A 22,500-nucleotide genomic window follows, 5' to 3' on the forward strand; every position below is an offset into this window, starting at 1 on the left:
CAATTCTGACTTTTCATCTTTTCTTCCTACAGGGTGCACAGAGTGGTTTAAATGACGATGTCAATGTTTTGCAGTACCAGGTCAAATGTCAGTCAGACGCTGGTTCCAATGTAAGCTAAACACACATACACACACACACACACACTTTTAAGTGAAAAAAAAATAATAACAACAATAATAATTCATAGCCAAATCAAGGATTCATATAGAGTCAAGAAAAACAAATACAGTAAAAATGTGTCTTGAGATTCTTTTTAAAAGTAGGTAAAGACTTGCACTCCCTCAGACCACGTGGTAGTTCATTCCAAATCTTGGGCCGAAACAAGCAAACGATCTATCACCAAATTTTGTTCTTGATCTTTTTTCCGAAATTTTTGTTTGGTCATTACATGATCTTAAAGTGTAATTTTCAAATTTACACATGACCACGTGATCTGTGAGATATGCCGGTGCTATACCAGCCAAACACTTATAAACAAGACACGCTGCTTTGTAATATGTGCGCTTTTCAATGGGCAACCAGTAATATATATATATATATATATATATATATATATATATATATATATATATATATATATATATATATATATATATATATATATATGTATATATATATATACAAGTACCAACAAAAACTCGTAAAATATATACTATATATATATATATATATATATATATATATATATATATATATTATATATATGTGCGTGTGTATGTGTGTGTGTGTGTGTGTGTGTGTGTGTGTGTGATATTTGAATTTCGAGCACTCCTTGACATAATGTTATATAATCACTAATTGTTTTAGACTAGAAGCTTATGTCAAGCTGCACTGATGAGCAAATTTTAATTAGAAAGTTCTTCTTATAAATAAAGTAGGCAACATGAATGCCTTCATTAAGGAAAGTAAGTTCTTTTTTTTATACTTCAAAAAAGTTTAAATTTCATATTTGTGATCATTGTGAGATTAAGTTTAATTTTCTTATTTTGTTCATACAGCCAGACAGAGTACCAGACGACTTGATAGCTGACATACACGCATATAAATTTCTAAATAATTTACTTTTAAGATGAATACTTCATGCAACCAACTTGAAGTTTTATTCTTTTTAATTTTTTGATATAATATCTTTTCTTGATTAATTATTTTCGACTTTGTTTATCTTCCCCGTTGATTGTATCTCAAACAGGTAAGATTTAAAGTTCTGAAGATTCAGATTGAGGATATCAATGATAATGCACCCCAGTTTTCACAAAGTGAGTTGGCCGTTAATGTTCATGAGGTAGGTGCACAATTTTTGTCTTAACCCTCTTCTTTCCAGTCAAAGCAAAATTATAACATTTGTTACGATACAATCATGCTCAACACTTTCCTAATTCTGATTTCTTTTGTACATTTCAATATGTAAAGAAACATGTTTGTTATAGTTGTAAAGATTTGGCAGTGTGTTGTAATACTCGTTTTATTGGAATAAATTATGTATAGCATGAACTTATTGCTTTAGTGTTATAGTGAAAAAATTAATTGTGATTCAAAGTTAGTTGTGAAGTTTTAGGGAAAATCCTGAAATGGTTTGTAAGGAGAGAGTTAATTTTCATAAGCAGTTTGATTTTATTTCCTTACTTACTTTTACTGAGTGACTTTGTGGACTTCTTACCATGTGGCTTTGTGGACTTGTTACTGTGTCGCTATGTGGACTTGTTACTGTGTCGCTATGTGTACTTGTTACTGTGTTGCTATGTGGACTTGTTACTTTGCCGCTATGTGGACTTGTTACTGTGTCGCTGTGTGGACTTGTTACAGTGTTGCTATGTGGACTTGTTACTGTGTCGCTGTGTGGACTTGTTACTGTGTTGCTATGTGGACTTGTTACTGTGTTGCTATGTGGACTTGTTACTGTGTCGCTATGTGGACTTGTTACTGTGTCGCTATGTGTACTTGTTACTGTGTCGCTATGTGGACTTGTTACTTTGCCGCTATGTGGACTTGTTACTGTGTCGCTGTGTGGACTTGTTACAGTGTTGCTATGTGGACTTGTTACTGTGTCGCTGTGTGGACTTGTTACTGTGTTGCTATGTGGACTTGTTACTGTGTTGCTATGTGGACTTGTTACTGTGTCGCTATGTGGACTTGTTACTGTGTCGCTATGTGTACTTGTTACTGTGTCGCTATGTGGACTTGTTACCGTGTCGCTGTGTAGACTTGTTACCGTGTCGCTGTGTGGATTTGTTACTGTGTTACTATGTGGACTTGTTACTGTGTCGCTGTGTGGACTTGTTACTGTGTTGCTATGTGGACTTGTTACTGTGTCGCTATGTGGACTTGTTACTGTGTCGCTATGTGTACTTGTTACTGTGTCGCTATGTGGACTTGTTACCGTGTCGCTGTGTAGACTTGTTACCGTGTCGCCGTGTGGATTTGTTACTGTGTCGCTGTGTGGACTTGTTACTGTGTCGCTGTGTGGACTTGTTACTGTGTTGCTATGTGGACTTGTTACTGTGTTGCTATGTGGACTTGTTACTGTGTCGCTATGTGTCTTGTTACTGTGTCGCTATGTGGACTTGTTACCGTGTCGCTGTGTGGACTTGTTACTGTGTCGCTGTGTGGACTTGTTACTGTGTCGCTGTGTGGATTTGTTACTGTGTTGCTATGTGGACTTGCTACTGTGTCACTATGTGGACTTGTTAGTGTGTCGCTATATGGACTTGTTACTGTGTCACTGTGTCGACTTGTTACTGTGTCGCTATGTGGACTTGTTACTGTGTTGCTGTGTCGACTTGTTACTGTGTCGCTATGTGGACTTGTTACTTTGTCGCTGTTGGACTTGTTACTGTGTCACTATGTGGACTTGTTACTGTGTCACTATGTGGACTTGTTACTGTGTCATTGTGTGGACTTGTTACTGTGCGAGTTTATGGACTTGTTACTATGTGGCTTTGCGGGTTGTGGTATGACAGCCACCTTTGGACTGGCAGGTCCCGGATTTGACTTCCACTCTGGGTGATGCAAAGTTGAGTCCTTGGAAAAGTCTCATTGCTCATATTTTTTCATCGTACTCGGGTGTTAAATAAGTACCTGGCCAGTGTTGCTGTTGGTATCAGCCACTTTGAGCACATTCAGCGGATATTGCATTATATAAAAGCTAAGTTTATTTCTTTATTATGGCATATTTTCAACAAGTGCGAAATTAAATTACTGTTACCGCTCTCTTGGTGAAAAGGATATGTCTATTTATAACACATAAATAATTGCACAAATCCTGAAGTTTAAACAAAAACCAGACCTGCTTTTACTAAACTCTGGATTATTTTTAATTTGCATGAATAAAAAAAAAATATCAAAAGAAAAATAAATAAATGAATCTTCAATAGAAACTTTTTTTTTAATATCTCAAATCTCAATTTTTTCCCTTTTCAGTTGACTCCTGTTCAACTGACTGTTGTTAGGACTATTTCTACCACCGATAAAGATGCTGGAAATAATGCACAAGTGAAATACAGCCTCACAGCAGCTCCTGGTGCCCAGGTAAATGACAAATATATCTTCTTCATCCTTCCCCATCCTTTCTCACTGGCTGGGGTATTTTTTACCTCCCATAGTGGGCAGGGAGGTCCGTTTCTGTGTCTTCCATCTTCCTTCTTTGTTTTCCAACTTGCGTTCTGTCTTTGTCTCGGAATGACAAAACCAAATTTTGTCCTGGGCCTGGCCTCAAACTGAGTACATTTATTGTCTGCTCCTGGAATCTACATCTGCTCCATATTTGAACCATTTCCCTTTGTCTTACTTTTCTCAGTTACTTTTAATTGTAAATCTAGAAATTTGATTATGCCATTTTCCCACTTTTTTTGGGGGGGCCCTGAAGTGATCTAAATGCGTCTCCAGCTAGCGCCGTAAAACCCTTTAAAACAAATACATATCCTCAAGATTGCTTTTTTTTTAAAAAATGTTTACAAAAGAGAAACTTTATTGAACGTTTTATAACAGACTGGTGATTTGTGACACAATGAATCACACTTTTATGTCAAGTCGTCAGTTGTTAATGATGATAATATTTATATGCGATGAATTATTAAGAAGACATAAACATTTGAGCAATCAATAATGCACCAACTGTATTGCAAAAATACAATTGAGCTCATTAGCACCTGCAAAGCAAGTTCTTGTTGAAAAAATAAAAGGATTTTATAATTTCATATTCTTTATTGTCTACTTTCCCTTTTTATTTATGTGACATCTGACTAATTAAATTGTGCATACTGGGTGGGGTTCCTGGCCTCCCATAGTGGGCAGGGAGGCACTTACTTCAATCTTTGTTATTTTTGTATTATGTATAATGTAAGCATTTGAGTGTATTCCACTTTGTTGGATTTTGTGCTTGTGTCCGGATGAGACTCATAGGTGATCTCAAACTAAGTACATTGGTGATATGCTCTTGGAATCTTCATCTGATCCCTATTTGTTCCCAGTTCCCCTACGTCTTACTTTCTCTTTGGGTGCTTTAATTGTAATTCTATAACTTTTTAATATCCTATTTCCTTCCTTTTTACTGGCGCTGATATAACCTAAATGTGTTGCAAGCGCCGTAAAACCCTTAAAAACAAAAACAATGAGGACTTGAACTTACAAATAGTTCTGGTTTGAAACTACATTCAATAAGTCTAAAGCTAGAGGTGCCTAAATGAGCCAGTAAAATGGAGAGAAAAAAATAAAGTGAGTAGATGTGACTCATATATAAGGGAACAACACAAAACAAACAACGTTTCGGCCTTTGGCCTTCGTCAGGAGACAGTAAACACAAACACAAATATGTAAATTTACAAAATATCACATTTCGTCAAATGTGGAAACAATGTTAATGTGAGGAAAGGGCGTCGAGTGTGGATGCAAGAAGAGGCGCGAGATAAGGAAGGCGGGAAAAAAAAGGGGGGGGGGAGGAAGAGAGAGAGAAGGGGGGGAGAGAGAGAGAGAGAGAGAGAGAGAGAGAGAGAGAGAGAGGGGGGGGGGTCTTTATGCCCACTGTACACTAGATGGGTCCGATTTTGACCTGGCGTAGATAAATAATTGATGGTTATAAATTTATATTCCAAGGAGATGTTCTATGAAGTTTATTTTGCTCACATAAAATCAGGAAGTTATAAATTCATCTTAAAACACAAATATTTGTGGCACGAATTGCATCTTTCCTTTGTCACGGTGATAAATAGCAATGTGAAATTGAATGTAAGCATCAATTTAATTACAAAAATAGATCAAATGAGCGTTTCGGGTTTCCCCTTTATCAACAAAACAGGATGAATAAAACACTACAGATGGATGAGATAATGTGGTAGTGGCGTTGTCACAGTGATGCCTATGATGATGGTAATGATGATGATGGTAATGTGTTATTTTGACGAAGATAATTTTTTTTTCTTTTCGTTTGACCTCTCCAGTTTAATGGGGAAAATTACTTTGAATTCCCATCCGTTCAAGAGGGTCTGGTCACTGTGAAAAAAGGTCTTGATTTTGAAGAAATGTACCGGCTTACTGGAAACAATGCAGATAACACAGTATACAAAATGATTGTTACAGCCACGGTAAGTCGATGGATCCCTGTGTAATTTTAGTTATCATATCCTTTATCTTTATAATTTTAAGAAGCACATATTATTTCTACTTAAAAACGCTATATTGTGATGCGTCGTTTTCATTAGCAATTTTTTTTTCACTTTTGCATATCGTCTTCCTGTTACATTTTCTGTATTAATCTATTAGTTTCATGTATATTTAATCTACAATTTACACTATTTTTCCATCATTTTTCAATGTATTTCCATCCCCTCTTTTATTATTTCATTATATGATCTTATCCCTCCCCCTCCTCCAAGATACTTGACTTGAATTAATCTTCTCAAGTTCCTGATGGGACGTAAGGCTGACCTAAATATCCTGATCTTTTGACCATACTACAATTTTATTCCTTTGTCCACCAAGCGTCTCTTTATGTATTTAAATCTTCAAAACTTTCTTCTTTGATGTTAAATTTGATTCAAAGCCTTTGAAATAATTTGATGATCATTAAGGAATACTGGTTTTATAAACACTAATGTCACTCTAACTTTTAAGCTTCAAAAGATAAATTGAATGAGTTTTATGTTGTTGTAATTTACTAAAAAGCAATCCAGCTTCCTTCCCCATGGTGGTCAGGAGGTCACTTGCTGTATCTTCTATTCTCTTATATCTGTTTTCTGAGTTGCTTTCTGTCTTTGTCTTGGAATAGGATGACTTGGTTCTGTCCTGGCCCTTTCTGGAGTCAGTGGTCTAGAGGGAAATAGTCAAATGTATATCGTTAGTTATGGGAGGTGATATTTATTTTCCCTGTAAATCATCTCTCTGTTAGGTTCTGTTAGTTATGCTTTCTGTTTTGGATATAATCTGTAAACATTTGAGTGCGTTCCTCTCAGTGTGATCCTGTGCTGATACCTGGATGAGACTTTTATGAGATCTCAAACTAAGTACACTTATAGTATGCTCTTGGAATCTACATCTGTTCCCAATTTGAACCAGTCTTCTTTATCTTAATCTTTCTTAGATACCCTGGGCAGTAATTCCAGAATTTTTTCTCATTTTCTTCCATTTTACTGGCGCTGAAATGACCTAAATGTGTAGCAAGGACCATAAAACCCTTTAAAAAAATTTTTTTTAAAAATAATAAAAGGATAAATTTAAAAAAATAAATAAATTAAAAAAAAATAATAATTAAAAAAAAAAATAATAAAAAAATAATAATAAAAAATTTAAAAAAAAAAAAAAAAAAAAAAAATATATATATATATATATATATATATATATATATATATATATATATATATATATATATATATATATATATATATATAATTGCTTCCTTTTCATTGTATGACCAGCCGATTTCCACTCATGTTATTACAGGATTCAGGTAATCCTCCAAAATCGAGCACAATGTCGTTGAATGTTAAAGTTCTTGATGATGATGACTTGGGCCCAACCTTTGAATATGCATCTTGCATTCCAAGTAACCAAGTTAATGGCAAGCCATGTATTAGGGCCGAATACAAAAGCAGCGTGACTTCAGATGCAGTGCCAAATCCAGTATGTATTATATTGCTTTCATTATCTTCATTGAAAAGTTAAGAAATAATCAAGATGCCTTTCACAGATAGCATGACAGCTAGTATAAGAATGACTGTTATATTTATTATTATTATTATTATTATTATTATTATTATTATTATTATTATTATTATTATTATTATTATTATTATTATTATTATTATTATTATTATTATTATTATTATGATGGTGATGATGATGATGATGATGATGATGATGATGATGATGATGATGATGATGATGATGATGATGATGATGATGGTGAAGATGATGATGATGATGGTGATGATGATGATGAAGATCGTGATGGTGATGATGATGGTGATGATTATAAAAAGGCTTGAATAGAACAGATTTGTTGCATCAGTGAGAAATAGTATATCTGATTTATTATTTGCAAATTTTAGCATCCACATAATCATTTTAACGTACCCATAATAATTATTGTGTGTGTGTGTGTGTGTGTGTGTGTATACCATATATTTCAAATGTCCTATTGCTTATTGTAAAGGCACCTTGAAGCTTAGGCAAATCTACTATCATTACCATTACGTGATTGTCTGATGTGTGCATCTGTGTGTGTTTGTGTGTGTGTGCATTTGTGTGTTGGTGTGTGTAGGGTGTAGGGTGTATAGTTTCTTCCAAAATAAAAGAAAAGTAATGTTTTTTTAAAGAGTATATAAAGGAAAATTGTTGTATGGGCATTATTTTGCTTTGGTTAAAAATTAAATTGAGCTTTTATATTGGGCAATATCCACTAAACGTGCTCAAAGCGCTTTACAAGGGATCCTGGACAATGGCAACATGTAACATGTAGGATGGGACATGACACCTGTTAGGCGATAATGCAATTTTTTTTCGGACAGAGACAACGCTGTTAACGGCCAGATATTCATTTTACATCTGAGTACGGTGAGAGAATGTGAGTAAAGAGCTTTTTCCGAAGACTCAACTATGCGCCGAGCGGGGCTCGAATCCAGGACCTCCGATCCAAAAGCAAGTGTCATACCACTAGACCACAGAGCCGCAGAGCTTTGAGAGTATTTCCATGACGACAATGAGCCATCACAAATTGGGTTATGAGACTTACAAATTATAAGTAGGAATGAGTCGGTCTGGCGATTCTTGCAATTGGATTCAGTAGTCTGATGTCACGCCACCCGGCAAAGGCGGCCATCTTTGTTCTAAACAACGAAAATCATTGCTTTTTATTCTTCATGCTGGCTAGAACTTTTCATATGCCTTGTGATCAGAATGTGTAAAAGTCAAAACATGATCAAATTTATGTTTTTTCCCCCCTCTGCATACGCTTTTATGCTCGCCAGGGAAATATTTCATACGGGTGTCCGCCATTGTTCCGATAGTTAAGAGGTAGTGCTATTAAGTTACCATGCGTCATTAAGAAGGAAGTGACGCTACGACTGTTGGAGAGTATTCTGCCTGTTTAAAAAAAAATAAAATTGAAGACCAATGATATATTTGTCATTTTTATTTGTTCTGTCGATATCCAAGCAGCTTATATACCTTCTACATGCTCTTTTTTAAAATGCTTTCTTTATTGATGCTATGCCCTAAGCCAAAATGCTCACAACATCCACCATTCAGATATAACGTACCAACACACATTATATTTAACCTTGAACGTTTATTGTCTGATTGGTAGAATTTAGTGGCTGGCTACAAACAATAACAAAGAGCTGATTGACGTCAATTTCGTTCCTTCTATATTTTTGTTGTTTAATTTCATTCCACGAATCATTTTTAAAAATTTTAACCCCTCATATGTGAATGAGGGTCCTGATAGCTCAGTTGGTAGAGCTGTCGCTTCACACACAAAGGGATCTAGATCGATTCCGGATGAACTTGAGTTTTTTTCTGACTTCCCCTGGCCACCCAGCAGTGAGCAGGTAGCATGGTCTGTTCGATCTGGCAGAAATTACGTTACGATAGACTAGCATACTATCCAAAGGGTAGCAAGCAAATCCTATAGTCAGTTTTCATGCTATAGAAACAGATAAATTCCGGCTCCTTGGGCTTAATGGCTTTGCCTGAAGGACTACTTACGACTGAATGGACATGGGAAATAATTTTAATCAATATTATCACCATCATTATCTTTATCTTCCAGAATACCCCCCTGGTCTTAATACCACAACCACCTGACGGTAACAACGTACCAGTGGATATGGTTATGTATGATAGGGATACCCAAGACCACGTTGTTAAATGCTCAGTTGCAGATAGTAAGTATGAACTTAGATAAATTTCTAAGACTAAGAAAGTTTGTGAATTAAAAAAAATAAAGTAAATAAATAGATAACACATGAGACTCTTGTCCTTTTTTTTTATTTTATTTTATTTTATTTTTTATTTTTATTTTTTTTGTGCTCCTTTTTTTTTTTTTTTTTTTTTTTTTTTTTTTTTTTTTTTTTAAGGTCAATATACCTATACCTGTTTATTGTCGTATTTAAAAGACGGAGATAAATCTAAATTGGCAAAGCAACGACAAACATAGGGTGTCTCCCATGACTGAGGTAAAAAAAAAAAAAAATAGATAACACATATTCACTTTGTAAAGAGCATTTCCGTGGATTTACTGTGATTAATGCGCTCCACAGTGCTTCACAATGTTTCATTTATTATTCAGCAGTCCGAAAGGAACCATATTTCCATTTCATACATTCGCCTGTTAAGCATCCATTTTGTACTAACACTTTTATAATATCATCACTGGCTATAGCCAGCTACTCATTCACACCCCAGTTGTATGGGGTAATATGTGTTAAGCTTCTTACCCAAAAACATAATGTTGGGACCAAGAACACTGTCACCCATCTGGCCCCTGATCACGCCAAACATTGCCTGATGTTGTGCACGATGAGACACTGTACCACAGAGCTACTGAACCACACGAGTACATGTCAGATTTCTGAATGATTTATTACATTGTAGATAATCTTCTGTGGAGTTTTGAAATAAGTTTCGAATTCTTAACTTTTTGTCTGGCAATCAAATCTGAGTGTTTGTAATTTTCAATAAAATTACATAATCGCGCAGGCTAAGAAAAGGAGATGATTGCTGCTTGAATCTCTATTTAAACCAATCACCCATTTGGCAAATATTTTTCCTATTTTTATTTCCTAAGGCGCATACAACTCAAAAGAGCTGCATTCCCAGAATTTTAAATATGGCTTTGCTTCTGGTATGTGTCTGAGTTTCCCTTAAAAAACGTATCCTTCACTTATATATTTTTTATAATTTTGATTAACCCTTTAAACTTTCTTCTTTCGTTAATCATCCTTTATAGCTGTTCCAGATGGTTATAAAACCTATTTCAAAGCAGACCCCTCTCCAATTGCTGGTACTAAGAAGCATAAATGTACCATCACCCAAATAAGAAGCATCTCAAGAAATACACTGACTGAAGTTCAGTTGATAGTGGAAGCTAACGAGGAGTCTGATAATAAAAGGGTGGATTATGCCACTGTTGTGGTGGATATCAAGCCAAGTAACAACTTGCCTCCTACCATTACGCCCAGCGCAGCAACAGGTTACATCTATGAAAACTCTGCTGTCAAATCAAGAGTCTTCTCTAACGCAGCTGCCACTGACATCCTCAAATTTGTGTTTAAAGACCCTGATGTTGTAAGTCATTTCTAAATAGGATATTTTATCTCATTGTTTCTGTTCCCCCTTTTCGACATTTTCTTTTTTTTTTTAATCTAATCGAATACGAAATAAATCAAATCTTTAAAAAATTTGCATTGTAGACACCTGATTAGCTTTTCTTGTACTGTCTTGTTGACTCCAATTTCTCCTCCTAAGAAAATAGAAATTCTGTGCATTTATGTAGGAGATTTGTATGTGTGTGACAGTGATTTAGAGCTATCTTTTGGAGGTAGTAATCTGATCAAAATAAGGACAGAAGGTTTCATCCGGTAATTAGACAACTTAGCAATATGCCTTTGGGTAAAATATCTTGCATGCATACGAGCATTAATAGTAATGATAATAATAATAATAATAATAATAATAATAATAATAATAATAATAATAATAATAATAATAATAATAATAATAATAATAATAATAATAATAATAATATACTTTATTGCATCCCAAAAAAGGAATTTAAAAAAAAATATGTTATAATTTTACATAGTAAAATAAATAGATAATAAGAATATGCCATAATATATGTATATATAAATAAGGAGTGGTTTCACAGCCAGAGTTGTGCTTTATATATGAATAATTTCAATTCTGTAAAATAGTTAAATTTGTCATTGTAAGTATTGCAAAACAAATAAATTAATAAGATAATATTTACATTATTAGGTCGTTAAAAAAAGAAGACAAAAAATTATATAAAATGATTATTGCTTGGTATTTAAAAAGCATAACACTAGACGGCAGAAAGGATTTTCAGTCTCTCTCTCTCTCTCTCTCTCTCTCTCTCTCTCTCTCTCTCTCTCTCTCTCTCTCTCTCTCTCTCTCTCTCTCTTTCTCTCTCTCTCTCTCTCTCCTCTCTCTTCCTCTCTCTCTCTCTCTCTCTCTCTCTCTCTCTCTCTCTCTCTCTCTCCTCTCTCTCTCTCTCTCTCTCTCTCTCTCTCTCTCTCTCTCTCTCTCTCCTCTCTCTCTCTCTCCTCTCTCTCTCTCCTCTCTCCTCTCTCTCTCTCCTCTCTCTCTCTCTCTCTCCCTCTCTCTCTCCTCTCTCTCCTCTCTCTCTCTTCTCTCTCTCTCTCTCTCTCTCTCTCTCTCTCTCCTCTCTCTCTCTCTCTCTCTCTCTCTCTCTCCTCTCTCTCTCTTCTCTCTCTCTCTCTCTCTCTCTCCCTCTCTCTCTCTCTCTCTCTCTCTCTCTCTCTCTCTCTTCTCTCTCTCTCTCTCTCTCTCTCTCTCCTCTCTCTCTCTCTCTCTCTCTCTCTCTCTCTCTCTCTCTCTCTCCTCTCTCTCTGCTCTCTCTTCTCCTCATCCACACTCATCTCTTGTCGTCTCATCTGCTCTTCTCCACTCTCTCTCCTCTCTCTCTCTCTCTCTCCTCTCTCTCTCTCTCTCTCTCTCTCTCTCTCTCTCTCTCTCTCCTTCTTCATTCTCTCCTACCCCTCTCACTCGAATAAGTCTTGTATCTCATTCTCTTCCCCATCACACTATAATTCAAATGTCCTTTCAACAGAGGGACGTGCAATTCTCCTCCTGATGCCATTTTTCTACGTAGCCGTTGTATCTCACTATCCCTACCACAACCTTTTGTTGTTGATTGTATTAGCTGATTAGCACTAGTACACCGAAAAGAGAAACTTACGTCACTGTCGACTTTCAATGTTCAAAATCGAAAATTGTTAAGTCTGTCTGGGCCCATAACCTGTAGAATTTAATAAGAAATAATGGCAAAGGACATCTTGCAAGTCCATAACGTTTTAATCAGAAGAGTGACAAAGTCAACAACCAACGGTCTTAACTCCATGATAAAATAACTAATTGCAGTACAAAAACTAATGACGTCATTGTTCATTGATATTTCAACATAAAGAACCTTCTCCAAGGACTCAACAATGCGCTGAGCAAGGCTAAAATTCAGGACCTTCCAATCCGAAAGCGATGGCCTTTGCTACCATCAGGAGATCAAGAAAAATTATAATGTGTCAGAGTTTGATGTTTACCATAGATAAATACGACATAGATGCAATTTTTATTTTTGATTCTTACTTTCAATGATTTAGAAGTTTCATAATTGTTTAATCTTTTCAGACTGCCAGTGATCCAGACCCAACATTCGATATTTCCATAGTTCAATCTGGCATACCATTTCAAGTTACAAGCGAGGGCTATGTTGAACTGATAACAGCTAATCTGGACTACGAAAATGACAATGAATACACTTTTACCATAAAAATCACTGAGCAGACAGCAGAAAAAAGAGAAGCTACAGCATCTCTCACTGTTAAAGTTCTTGATCGCAATGATGTGGCACCGTCATTCATTTCTACAAACTACAGAATAGCTCTTGTTGAAGGAGATTACAGTTCTGGCCCGCGAACTCTCATTTCAGTAAGTACTTTAAGTCAACCATTTGCTCTACAAAAGTTTGTTTAGATAGCAAGATCAGGATTTGAACAACAGGAAACAGTTACAGATCTATTTAAACATTTCTTTAGCCAATAAAGTCAATACGAGACCCACAATCTCAAAACAGTATTTTGTCGGGATGAACTCAGTGCAGAAATTAATTCATAGTTAAAAATGTAAAACTTGGGCTTAATATTTTCATGTGATAAACATTTATTAACTTGCTTCCTCAATTTACTTTATTATAGATGGCAGCCACGGATAGAGATGGCACAACAGACAACAACCAAGTGTCATATAGTATAGTTAATATCCTCCCAGATGGCAACAATGCCAAGTTTGAACTGTCTTCAGGTAGAGTCCTTAGGGCCAAAGGCAAATTCGCAATTGGGGAGACCTATAACGTCAATATCCGAGCTACAGACAATGGTACACCATCTTTAAGGTATTTATAACCCTCTATGCCTCAAATCTGGTATTATTGATTATATGCGGCAGCTGGATATAACATGCCAACACACAAAATGTGTAAACTTAACTGTTTAAGTCTGATTTATATAATTCAGTGAGAACTAAAAATTAAAATGACTGTCTAAAAACAATAACAAAGAGCTCTGTGATGTTATTTTCATTCCTTCTATTACTGGTGAGCCACATATTGAATTATGCATTTTATAACAGAGATGTCACATTTTACTGTTTATGTACATAAGAATGTATACTCGTTCTTCTTCATAAACCACATTTTGGCACAAGTCTCATTTTTCAGGCTACAAATTCCATTTTCACCGTCAAAACTGTCCATACTTTCTGTTTTAAGGTTATGGATCACTTTTTTTCTGTGCCCTATACTTATATGAATATGAATATAATGTATGAAAGTGACCTCTGTAAAAAGAAACTAATTGCAGATTGTACCATCTCCTTTAAAGTAGCCAGAGTTGATCCCGATTTTGAATGTGAGAAACGGACAATAGCAATGGGTCGGTTGCTACCCTTTGGATTGGACGCCAGTCTATCACAAAGTGTTTTCCCCCAGATCTAACAGGCCCAGCTACCCAAACATTTCCGGTGGACAAGGGGGTCAGAGAAAAGTCTCAACTTCATCTGACATCGAACTTGGTTCCTTTTCGTGTGAAGCAAGTGCTATAACCAGTAAGCTATCAGGGCCTCCTGCTCGTTTAGAGCTTTATGATTACGCTTTGAATGAAGAATGCCACTAATTGTTGTCATTACTCTTCAGCAATGACATCGGTGTTTATGTGTTTGTGACTTCAAGTGGAAACAGAGCTCCTACATTCATCTCTAATACCTACGCCATTTCTGTCAGTGAAGGAGAGCCTGCTGGTACCAGCCTTTTTACCCCTCCGGTAATCACAAAAATATTAAATATTTTATTATAAGTGATATCAAAAACATCACAGCGGTGTTACGAATTCTTGAATGTGAGGATGAAATATTGGTTTGTTTTTTTTTTTTACTTACTTTTCAAAATAAATGAGTATTTATAATTTGCCACACTCAGAGTATGACCATATATATATATATATATATATATATATATATATATATATATATATATATATATATATATATATATATAAAATATTTCAAGTATAACTTCCTGATGAGAGTGAATGCTCGAAACACTATTGTCGAAGTTGATCATAATTATACTTGGTAATATTTTATAAATGGTTCCTTCTATCAAAAGGTGGACACTATTATTTCATGGATTTTGTTTGTATAATTTATATATATATATATATATATTTGTTTTTTAATTGATTTATTTATTTATTTTTTTTAATTTATGTTTTTTATTTTTTATATTTAAAAATTTGTAAAATTATTTTTATTATATATTTTAAAATTTCTTTATTCCACCCCCCCCCCCCCCATTTTTCAATTGATAAATTGAGCGGCTAAGCATCTCTAGAACCAAACCCTACACTGTGACACATGAAAAGAAACTGTTAATCCAGCTAAAGGCAAATCCTGACATCCTTGGCAGGCAGACATTTTCAGACTATTTTTACATTTAAATCGTTTACAATCTTGCTTATCTGTTTAGAAAAAAATAAGGCTAGAGACCTTTCCTTACATTTCAGACATATTTTTACATTTTAAACCTTTACGTATATGTGCCATCCATTGATTTTTAAACAGGGTGCTAGAGGCGTCATCTTACATTTCAGAACATTTTTACCTTTTAAAATTTTACATATCTAAATTCCATTGAGACAAAACAACAAAACAAAAATGAATGCGAGAAGCATTTTCTTACCTTTTGCAATCTTAGGTGCAGTTATTTTTTTTTCTTTCTTCCCTTCTGCTCATGAATAGATTTATATATTTTGAACAGGCTACCGATGTAGATGGAGATGCCCTGTTCTATCAAATCATCAGTGTCGATCCGCCTGAACCCAGCGGCAACCCTTATTTTAGTATTGAGCGGTATGCATGGACCTTTTTTTAAAAATCTAGTATCTATGTATATTAACTTCAAAACTTTTTTGATAAGGCTCGATACATACATTTATTACAATGGCACCACACTATTACACACTAGTAATTAAGTCTTAAATCTATTTTTTAATTTAAAAAATATGTAGTCTCATTTCTTGAGAGAGAGAGAGAGAGAGAGAGAGAGAGAGAGAGAGAGAGAGAGAGAGAGAGAGAGAGAGAGAGAGAGAGTGTGTGTGTGTGTGTGTTTGTATGTGTGTGTGTTAGTGAGTTACATTTTGTGTCAATCAATGGTGTAAGGATATCAACAGCTCCGAGGGAATGAAATAATACTCTATATTCTTTTATTGCAGAACAACTGGGAAAATTTCCAATCTTCGACAGTTTGATCGTGAGACAACTCCTCAATACACTCTAGAAGTACGAGTCAATGATGCCAGTGGTGTAAGTCACCTTTATTCGTTTTTTGTGAATACTACGCTGCTAGAACCTGTGGACTGTAAAATAAATTGAAAAAAAAAGAACAAATTATTACTAAACACAGGAATTTTCTTGCTCAAAAATCTTTCTTCAGCCAACAACAAAAATAATTAAGAAAATTATAAAACAAAACACTGACGGGTAAATGACGACTGTGAAGTGTGAATAGTTTAATTATTCAGTAGTTTAGAAATCCGCCTGTCTGATGTATAGGGTCCCTCAACTAAGAGGGTGCAAGAATAGCCCAACGCCAAGCTAGCAGTTTGTAAAAGGCGACTCATGGTGTGTGACTCCCCCTTTTATGAGTTACCTGGAGGGAGTTGTCGAAGGGTTAACACCCCTTCCATAAAACTCAAATTGTTAAAGAAACACAGGCGGACAAATCAAATCCTTTTTTTTTACAGCTTGGGCACCCGAAGAGTTTCTGCAATGACAGAATTTATACAGAGAAGTGATAAGGCATGGAATGAGATAAAAAAGTTAGCTCAGGATAGAGAAGGAGGGAAACTGTTTGTCTGCGGCCTATACCCTGACTCGGGGTGAAAAAAGCAATGATGATGATGCTGAGTTTAGAAAGTCTTTCCCGATATATCAAGGACAATTGTTAACCAACATATCCTGTAGTTAAGCTTATTTGTATATTCCCTAAATTGTGATTGCTGAGTTCATCCAATTCTATTCTTATGGCCGTTTGAACTGTTTATATATCTTTTTCTTATCACTTATTAAAGAGATAAGTGACTGATTGCTCAGTTGGTAGAACATTCAACTCGAATGCTAAGAGAGGGGTCAAGAACTGATTTTGTTTTAATTTTTAAAATTCTTTTCCTCTGACCTCTCTTCTACTTAACTGTTATTGAATACTTGGTTCTCTCAGACCTAGTGACACTTCTTACTTTGTGATAGACAAGCAATATATTCAATTAAAAGGGTAGTAGGCAAATGTTACAGTCCATTTAACGATACAGAAACGGGGGAAAATTCTAGATGAATGGGCTGTAAAAGGCCAGATTTCAAAAATCAATTACCAATAATCGTTTAATGTAACGTGAAGTTTTTTAAAATTCTCATTTTCACAACTTTTCTTTCTTTTTTACTCTTGATTTAGTCTGACCAAACAACTATAACTGTGACAATCACAGACATCGATGATAACAATCCCAGATTTGATCGCGTTTCCTATTCATTCAGTGTTGATGAGAACAAAAATGCAGGAACTCAAGTGGGAACACCAATTCAGGTTTGTTCAGTTTATCAAGTTAATGACTACATAATTGACTGCAACTTGCAATGAACATAACTTGATGCTAACATTAAGAAATTACCATCATCATCATCATCATCATCATCATCAGCATCATCATCATCATCATCATCATCATCATCATCATCATCATCATCATCATCATCATCATCATCATCATCATCATCATCATCATCATCATCATCATCATCGTTGTCGTCGTCGTTTATTATTATTATTATTATTATTATTATTATTATTATTATTATTATTATTATTATTATTATTATTATTATTACTATAATTATAATTACTATTATTATTATTATTATTATTATTATTATTATTATTATTATTATTATTATTATCATTATTATTATTAACATTATTATTATCATCATCATCATCATCATCATCACCATCATCATCATCATCATTATTATTATTATTGTTGACGATGAAAGTGGTGATGATGACGATGATGGTGATGATGATGATGAAGATGATGATGATGATGATGAAGAGGAGGAGGAGGAGGAGGATCATGATGATTGTGATGATGATGATGATGATGATGATGATGATGATGATGATGATGATGTTATAATACCAAATACCCTGAAGTGATTAGCTTTACATTGTGAAGAAAAAAGAAACGTGAATCAAGTGCACCCCACCTATGACGTTACCATGCTACATAATTTATCTTCCTAAAATTTGCATATTAGCTACGATGTATCGTCGCAACTCATCATGAAATGTTCTGAAGTATGGTATTATATTTTTAAGCAGTAAATGAATGAAATCACCAATCAATATTCATGGTAATATTAATGATATTATTCATTAACATAACACAGATGGAGCGACTTTATGATGTTTTTCTTTTTATCTATCTTCATTTCTTTTTCAGGCAACTGATCGTGATTTGACTGGAACTCCAAATGCAGCCATTTTGTATGAAGTACTGGACAGTAATGAGTAAGTTTCTGACTTTACCATCTGCTTCGTAAAGCTAAAATAACAATTGCAATGTAAAAAGGTGAAAGACAAGTTTAATATAACCATAGTTTATTTATTTATTTATTTATTTATTTATTTATTTATTTATTTATTTTAGTTTTTGTTTTGCTTTTGTTTATTTTTTTTTTTCATTTTTGTTTTTTTGTTTGTTTGTTACGTAATGCTTTTTTCTTTGCTTGTTTCTGTTTTATTTTGACATCCAACTTTTTAAAAAAATCCCCATTGATAAAATGCTTTTCTTCAAATATGATCTCATCGTGAAGTCTTATTGAAGCTAAGGCTTATCATACGTAATAATTCGTTTTAAGGACATTGCAAATTGAATTTTATCCTCAGCAGGAGGTTAGATTCATCAAAGTCTAATCTAAGTCTCGTCTAAGGCTTTTTCAATGAGGTTCTTCTCATATTTGTTCTTTGTATAAACTGACTCCCCTTAAGTATTAGAGTTAATATACATTACACGAAAGAATACAAATCTAATACTGAATATGATGCTTTCCCGGTATTGCATGTTCTCACAGATGTATTTCAATGGTCTTGATATTGTTCAATAATATAAAACTTTTTGATAAATGAAACACGATTGGAAATGATGAGGAAAGAGGACTATCTGACAAAAAGCAAGAAAAATATTGAAAAATATGGTTTTAGTTATGATTGAGTTATACTAAACTTAGTGTGGACTGATATATTGGTGTATCCAGAAAACCATTTGATTTGTTAAACACTATTATAATTTTGTTTATGTCTCGTATTTAATCATGTGATAACCTTCCTATCTTTTTAATGGGTTTAACCTTTGAAAATGAATAGTCACTGTTGATATATATTAATTATTATTTGTCGGTATAAGTATAAAAATAATACAACGGTATAAGTATTTATGTACAAGACAGAATGATATTTTTTTTTTTTTTAAATCCATCTGGAGAAGACTGGAGAAACATGGTCGTCTGGGTGGGGATCCTGACCTCCCATAGCGGGCAGGGGGGTACATACTGTGTCTTCTATCCCCTTATATCTGTTTTCCAACATGCTTTCTGTCTTTGTCTTGGAATGAGATTACTTGGTTTTGTCCTGGCCCTGGCCCGAGTCCTGGTGGGAGGGAAACAGTCAAACGCATAGTTATTGTTTTGAGAGATGATATTTTATTCCTTGTAAATCATCTCTCTGTTATGTATTATTATATTTATTTTTAATGTATGATGTAAGCATCTGAGTGTATTCCCCCTTGTTGGATTTTGTGCTTGTGTCCAGATGAGACTTATAGGTGATCTCAAGCTAAGTACATTGATGGTATGCTCTTGGAATCTACGTCTGATCCCTATTTGTTCCCAATTCCCCTTTGTCTTACTCTCTCTTGGGTGCTTTAATTGTAATTCTAGAACTTTCGACTATCCCATTTTCTTCCTTTTTACTGGCGCTGATATACCTAAATGTGGTGCAAGCGCCGTAAAACCCTTTAAAATAAAACAAAACAAACATGGTCGTGAATGTTTGCAGTAGACCTAGCATTTGATTGAATATATCGTTTTGTAATCATTACTTATTTCTATTTTTTTTTTTTATCATCAATTTAATTTTTACATTATGAAGGTCAAGTTAACAATTACTGTTATGTTGGTTTTGTTGAAACCGTGAAAGATAAATTTAAAAAAAAAAGAATAACTCACATAATGGTAGAGAAGCTCTTTCATTGTTTATGAGGACACGCCACTGCTCTTTCGTTGAATGAATCTCATTCAATTTATTATTTTTTAAATATGAAAAAAATCATCAACTCCAACACCCCCACCCCCCTTAAAAAACCCCAAAACAAACAAACAATAAATAATAATAGTGATAACATTAATATAATATCACCGAGTAATGTGTCTGTATGTAGAGCTTTAGCTGTTTATTTCAAGTTTTCAAGAACTTTCGTTGGATATGAGTTTAATTGAATTATATCCTACATTTTCACTTTTATTCATAATTATTGTCCAAAATCTCCGTGCATGTCAAGTCAGAATTTTAATGCTTATCCTCATATTGGTGCTGTGTGTGTGTGTGTGGGGGGGGGGGGGGAATAGCAGAGCACATGCTTCTCGTACAACAACCCAGTATTGATCCCAAGTGGCAGTTCTTTATATTTTCTGACACCCCCCCCCCCCCACCCTTTCGCTCAGGTGGTCGTTGGTTCGGATAAGTTCTGACCCCCCCCCCTATCCGCTGAATAGTAATTGGTTAGCTGTGATTGATATATCTGGCGGAAAGTAATGTGCGATAGACAAGCGCCTTATTTGAAGGGTAGCAAGCATTATCCATTTAAGTATATAGAAATTGGAATAAACTTTGGCTCTGTAGGACAACTGCTTTTTATCTTTTAATTCATCTTTTCTATTTCAGTTTCCGCATTGATCAAGTAAGTGGTCAGCTGACAACCAGACGTCCTTTCAACTATGAAATTGAAAAACAGTTTAAGTTTTATGTAAAGGCTTCAAACCAACTACCAGCTGAAGGGAATGCAGTTGTTCAGGTTACTGTCAACATCAATGACCTTCAAGATAGCGCACCATTGTTTGAAGAAGCAAAATACACGTTCACAGTAGATGAAAACCGCAGCAATGTCTTCGTTGGAACTATTACAGTGAGTATATATTTTATTCTTTCATATTTGTTTTACTATGTCAGATTTTCATTCAAAAGAAAAAAAAGTTAAAAGTTAGCTTATGATTAATTGGATTCGTTCCTCAGCAATAAATTTTTACTTATGATTAGTGCATCTGTTTCAGTTTATGTGACACCCTTGAATGATCAAAGATAAACTGAACTTTTAAAACATTAAGTTTTGTTTCATAAGGCAAAGAAGTCTAGTATTTTTTTTTCTTTTTAACTTACTAATTGTCCGACTCCCTCCAAAAAAATTTTAAATGGTGATTTTTTTCTGAATAATGAAGAAAAGACTTACAAAGTTAGTCACATTCTCGTCTTTTTTGTTTTGTTTTTGTGAATATTATAATTTCTTCCCTTTTATGAAGTTTAAATATCATACCATACACTTGTCTGATTTGGTGATTTATATTCATTCCATTTTTTCAAAGGCCACAGATGCAGATACATCAAAGAGTATAGTCTACAAAACTCTGGACATTACGGGAAGGACAGATGCTTCTAAGTTCCAAGTCACAAAAGGAAGTGGGGATTCAGCCACCATCACGACAATCGGCTCTCTGAATTATGAAAGTCAAACTCAGTATACCTTTTTACTTACAACAGTAGATGGAGAAGGCACTGGTATCGTTTTCACCACAGCCACTGTCGTCGTAGATGTTGTTGTAAGTCTTAGTCACCAAGCATGATTACCATCATATCACAACCTTCGGATTGCGGGTGGTTGGATGGGAGCATCACCCTTGAATCATATACCTATGATGTTCGCATGGGTGTACGATCCGATAGTGATCTCGTTTCTTCTTCTCTTTACTAGCCTATCCTGCTTCTTTGGTTTGTGATTGTATTTTTGACAGGGGATATTTTTTTTTCTGTAAATCTTCTGCCTGTTTGTTCTTGGTTATTTATAATTTAGCTTATATCTTTAGGTTATGATTTTGATTGACATTTGTACTATTTTTGTTAGATTGCTTGTTTTTTTGTTTCAGCGGTCTCTCATATAACCTCATTTGTGTTGGAAGAGACCTAAAGCAATAAACAATAAACAACCTTCGGATTTATGACACATAAAATGATATATTACTGCTTGGAAAATTTTTTTAAAATAATAAAGATTGAAATTTGCCTAGAAAGATTAGCACATAAAACGGAAATTCACTGTTTATTTCATTGTAACACTGCAATTAAAAATGTTGACCATAAAAATCAAACACTTAACGTTAAATTTTCTCCCTATAAACACTTTCAATGTTATTTTTTTTTACATTACTAACAGCTGAAGTACAGGCCTCATACGGTGATGTTCATAGTTAAGCCTAACATTTTGTGGATATATTAGTCTTTTAATGACAGAGAATATCTAAACCTCAATTATACTATTGTTGAATATGACAATAACGATATCCAGAAATTGAGATATGGTTATCTCTTTATTTGA

The 22,500-nt window shown here is 34.5% G+C and overlaps 1 protein-coding gene across 1 annotated transcript in view; it reads left to right on the forward strand.

Annotated features, from left to right (window-relative positions):
* The window catches only part of LOC144973608 (uncharacterized), a 230,766-nt gene that overhangs the window by 24,670 nt on the left and 183,596 nt on the right, over positions 1 to 22,500 (forward strand). The window contains exons 5-20 of the mRNA XM_078916257.1: positions 33 to 110; positions 1,191 to 1,283; positions 3,419 to 3,526; positions 5,434 to 5,577; positions 6,932 to 7,111; positions 9,261 to 9,375; positions 10,440 to 10,777; positions 12,881 to 13,180; positions 13,447 to 13,643; positions 14,442 to 14,568; positions 15,564 to 15,655; positions 16,018 to 16,108; positions 17,253 to 17,384; positions 18,301 to 18,368; positions 20,799 to 21,039; positions 21,494 to 21,727. Of these exons, the coding sequence (XP_078772383.1) occupies positions 33 to 110; positions 1,191 to 1,283; positions 3,419 to 3,526; positions 5,434 to 5,577; positions 6,932 to 7,111; positions 9,261 to 9,375; positions 10,440 to 10,777; positions 12,881 to 13,180; positions 13,447 to 13,643; positions 14,442 to 14,568; positions 15,564 to 15,655; positions 16,018 to 16,108; positions 17,253 to 17,384; positions 18,301 to 18,368; positions 20,799 to 21,039; positions 21,494 to 21,727 (2,538 nt within the window). The remainder of the gene's footprint in view (positions 1 to 32; positions 111 to 1,190; positions 1,284 to 3,418; positions 3,527 to 5,433; positions 5,578 to 6,931; positions 7,112 to 9,260; positions 9,376 to 10,439; positions 10,778 to 12,880; positions 13,181 to 13,446; positions 13,644 to 14,441; positions 14,569 to 15,563; positions 15,656 to 16,017; positions 16,109 to 17,252; positions 17,385 to 18,300; positions 18,369 to 20,798; positions 21,040 to 21,493; positions 21,728 to 22,500) is intronic.

Source organism: Berghia stephanieae, chromosome 5 (assembly GCF_034508935.2).
Source record: "Berghia stephanieae isolate SIO BIC M18660-M18661 chromosome 5, UCSD_Bste_1.3, whole genome shotgun sequence".
In the NCBI taxonomy this organism is placed as follows: Eukaryota; Metazoa; Mollusca; class Gastropoda; order Nudibranchia; family Aeolidiidae; genus Berghia; species Berghia stephanieae.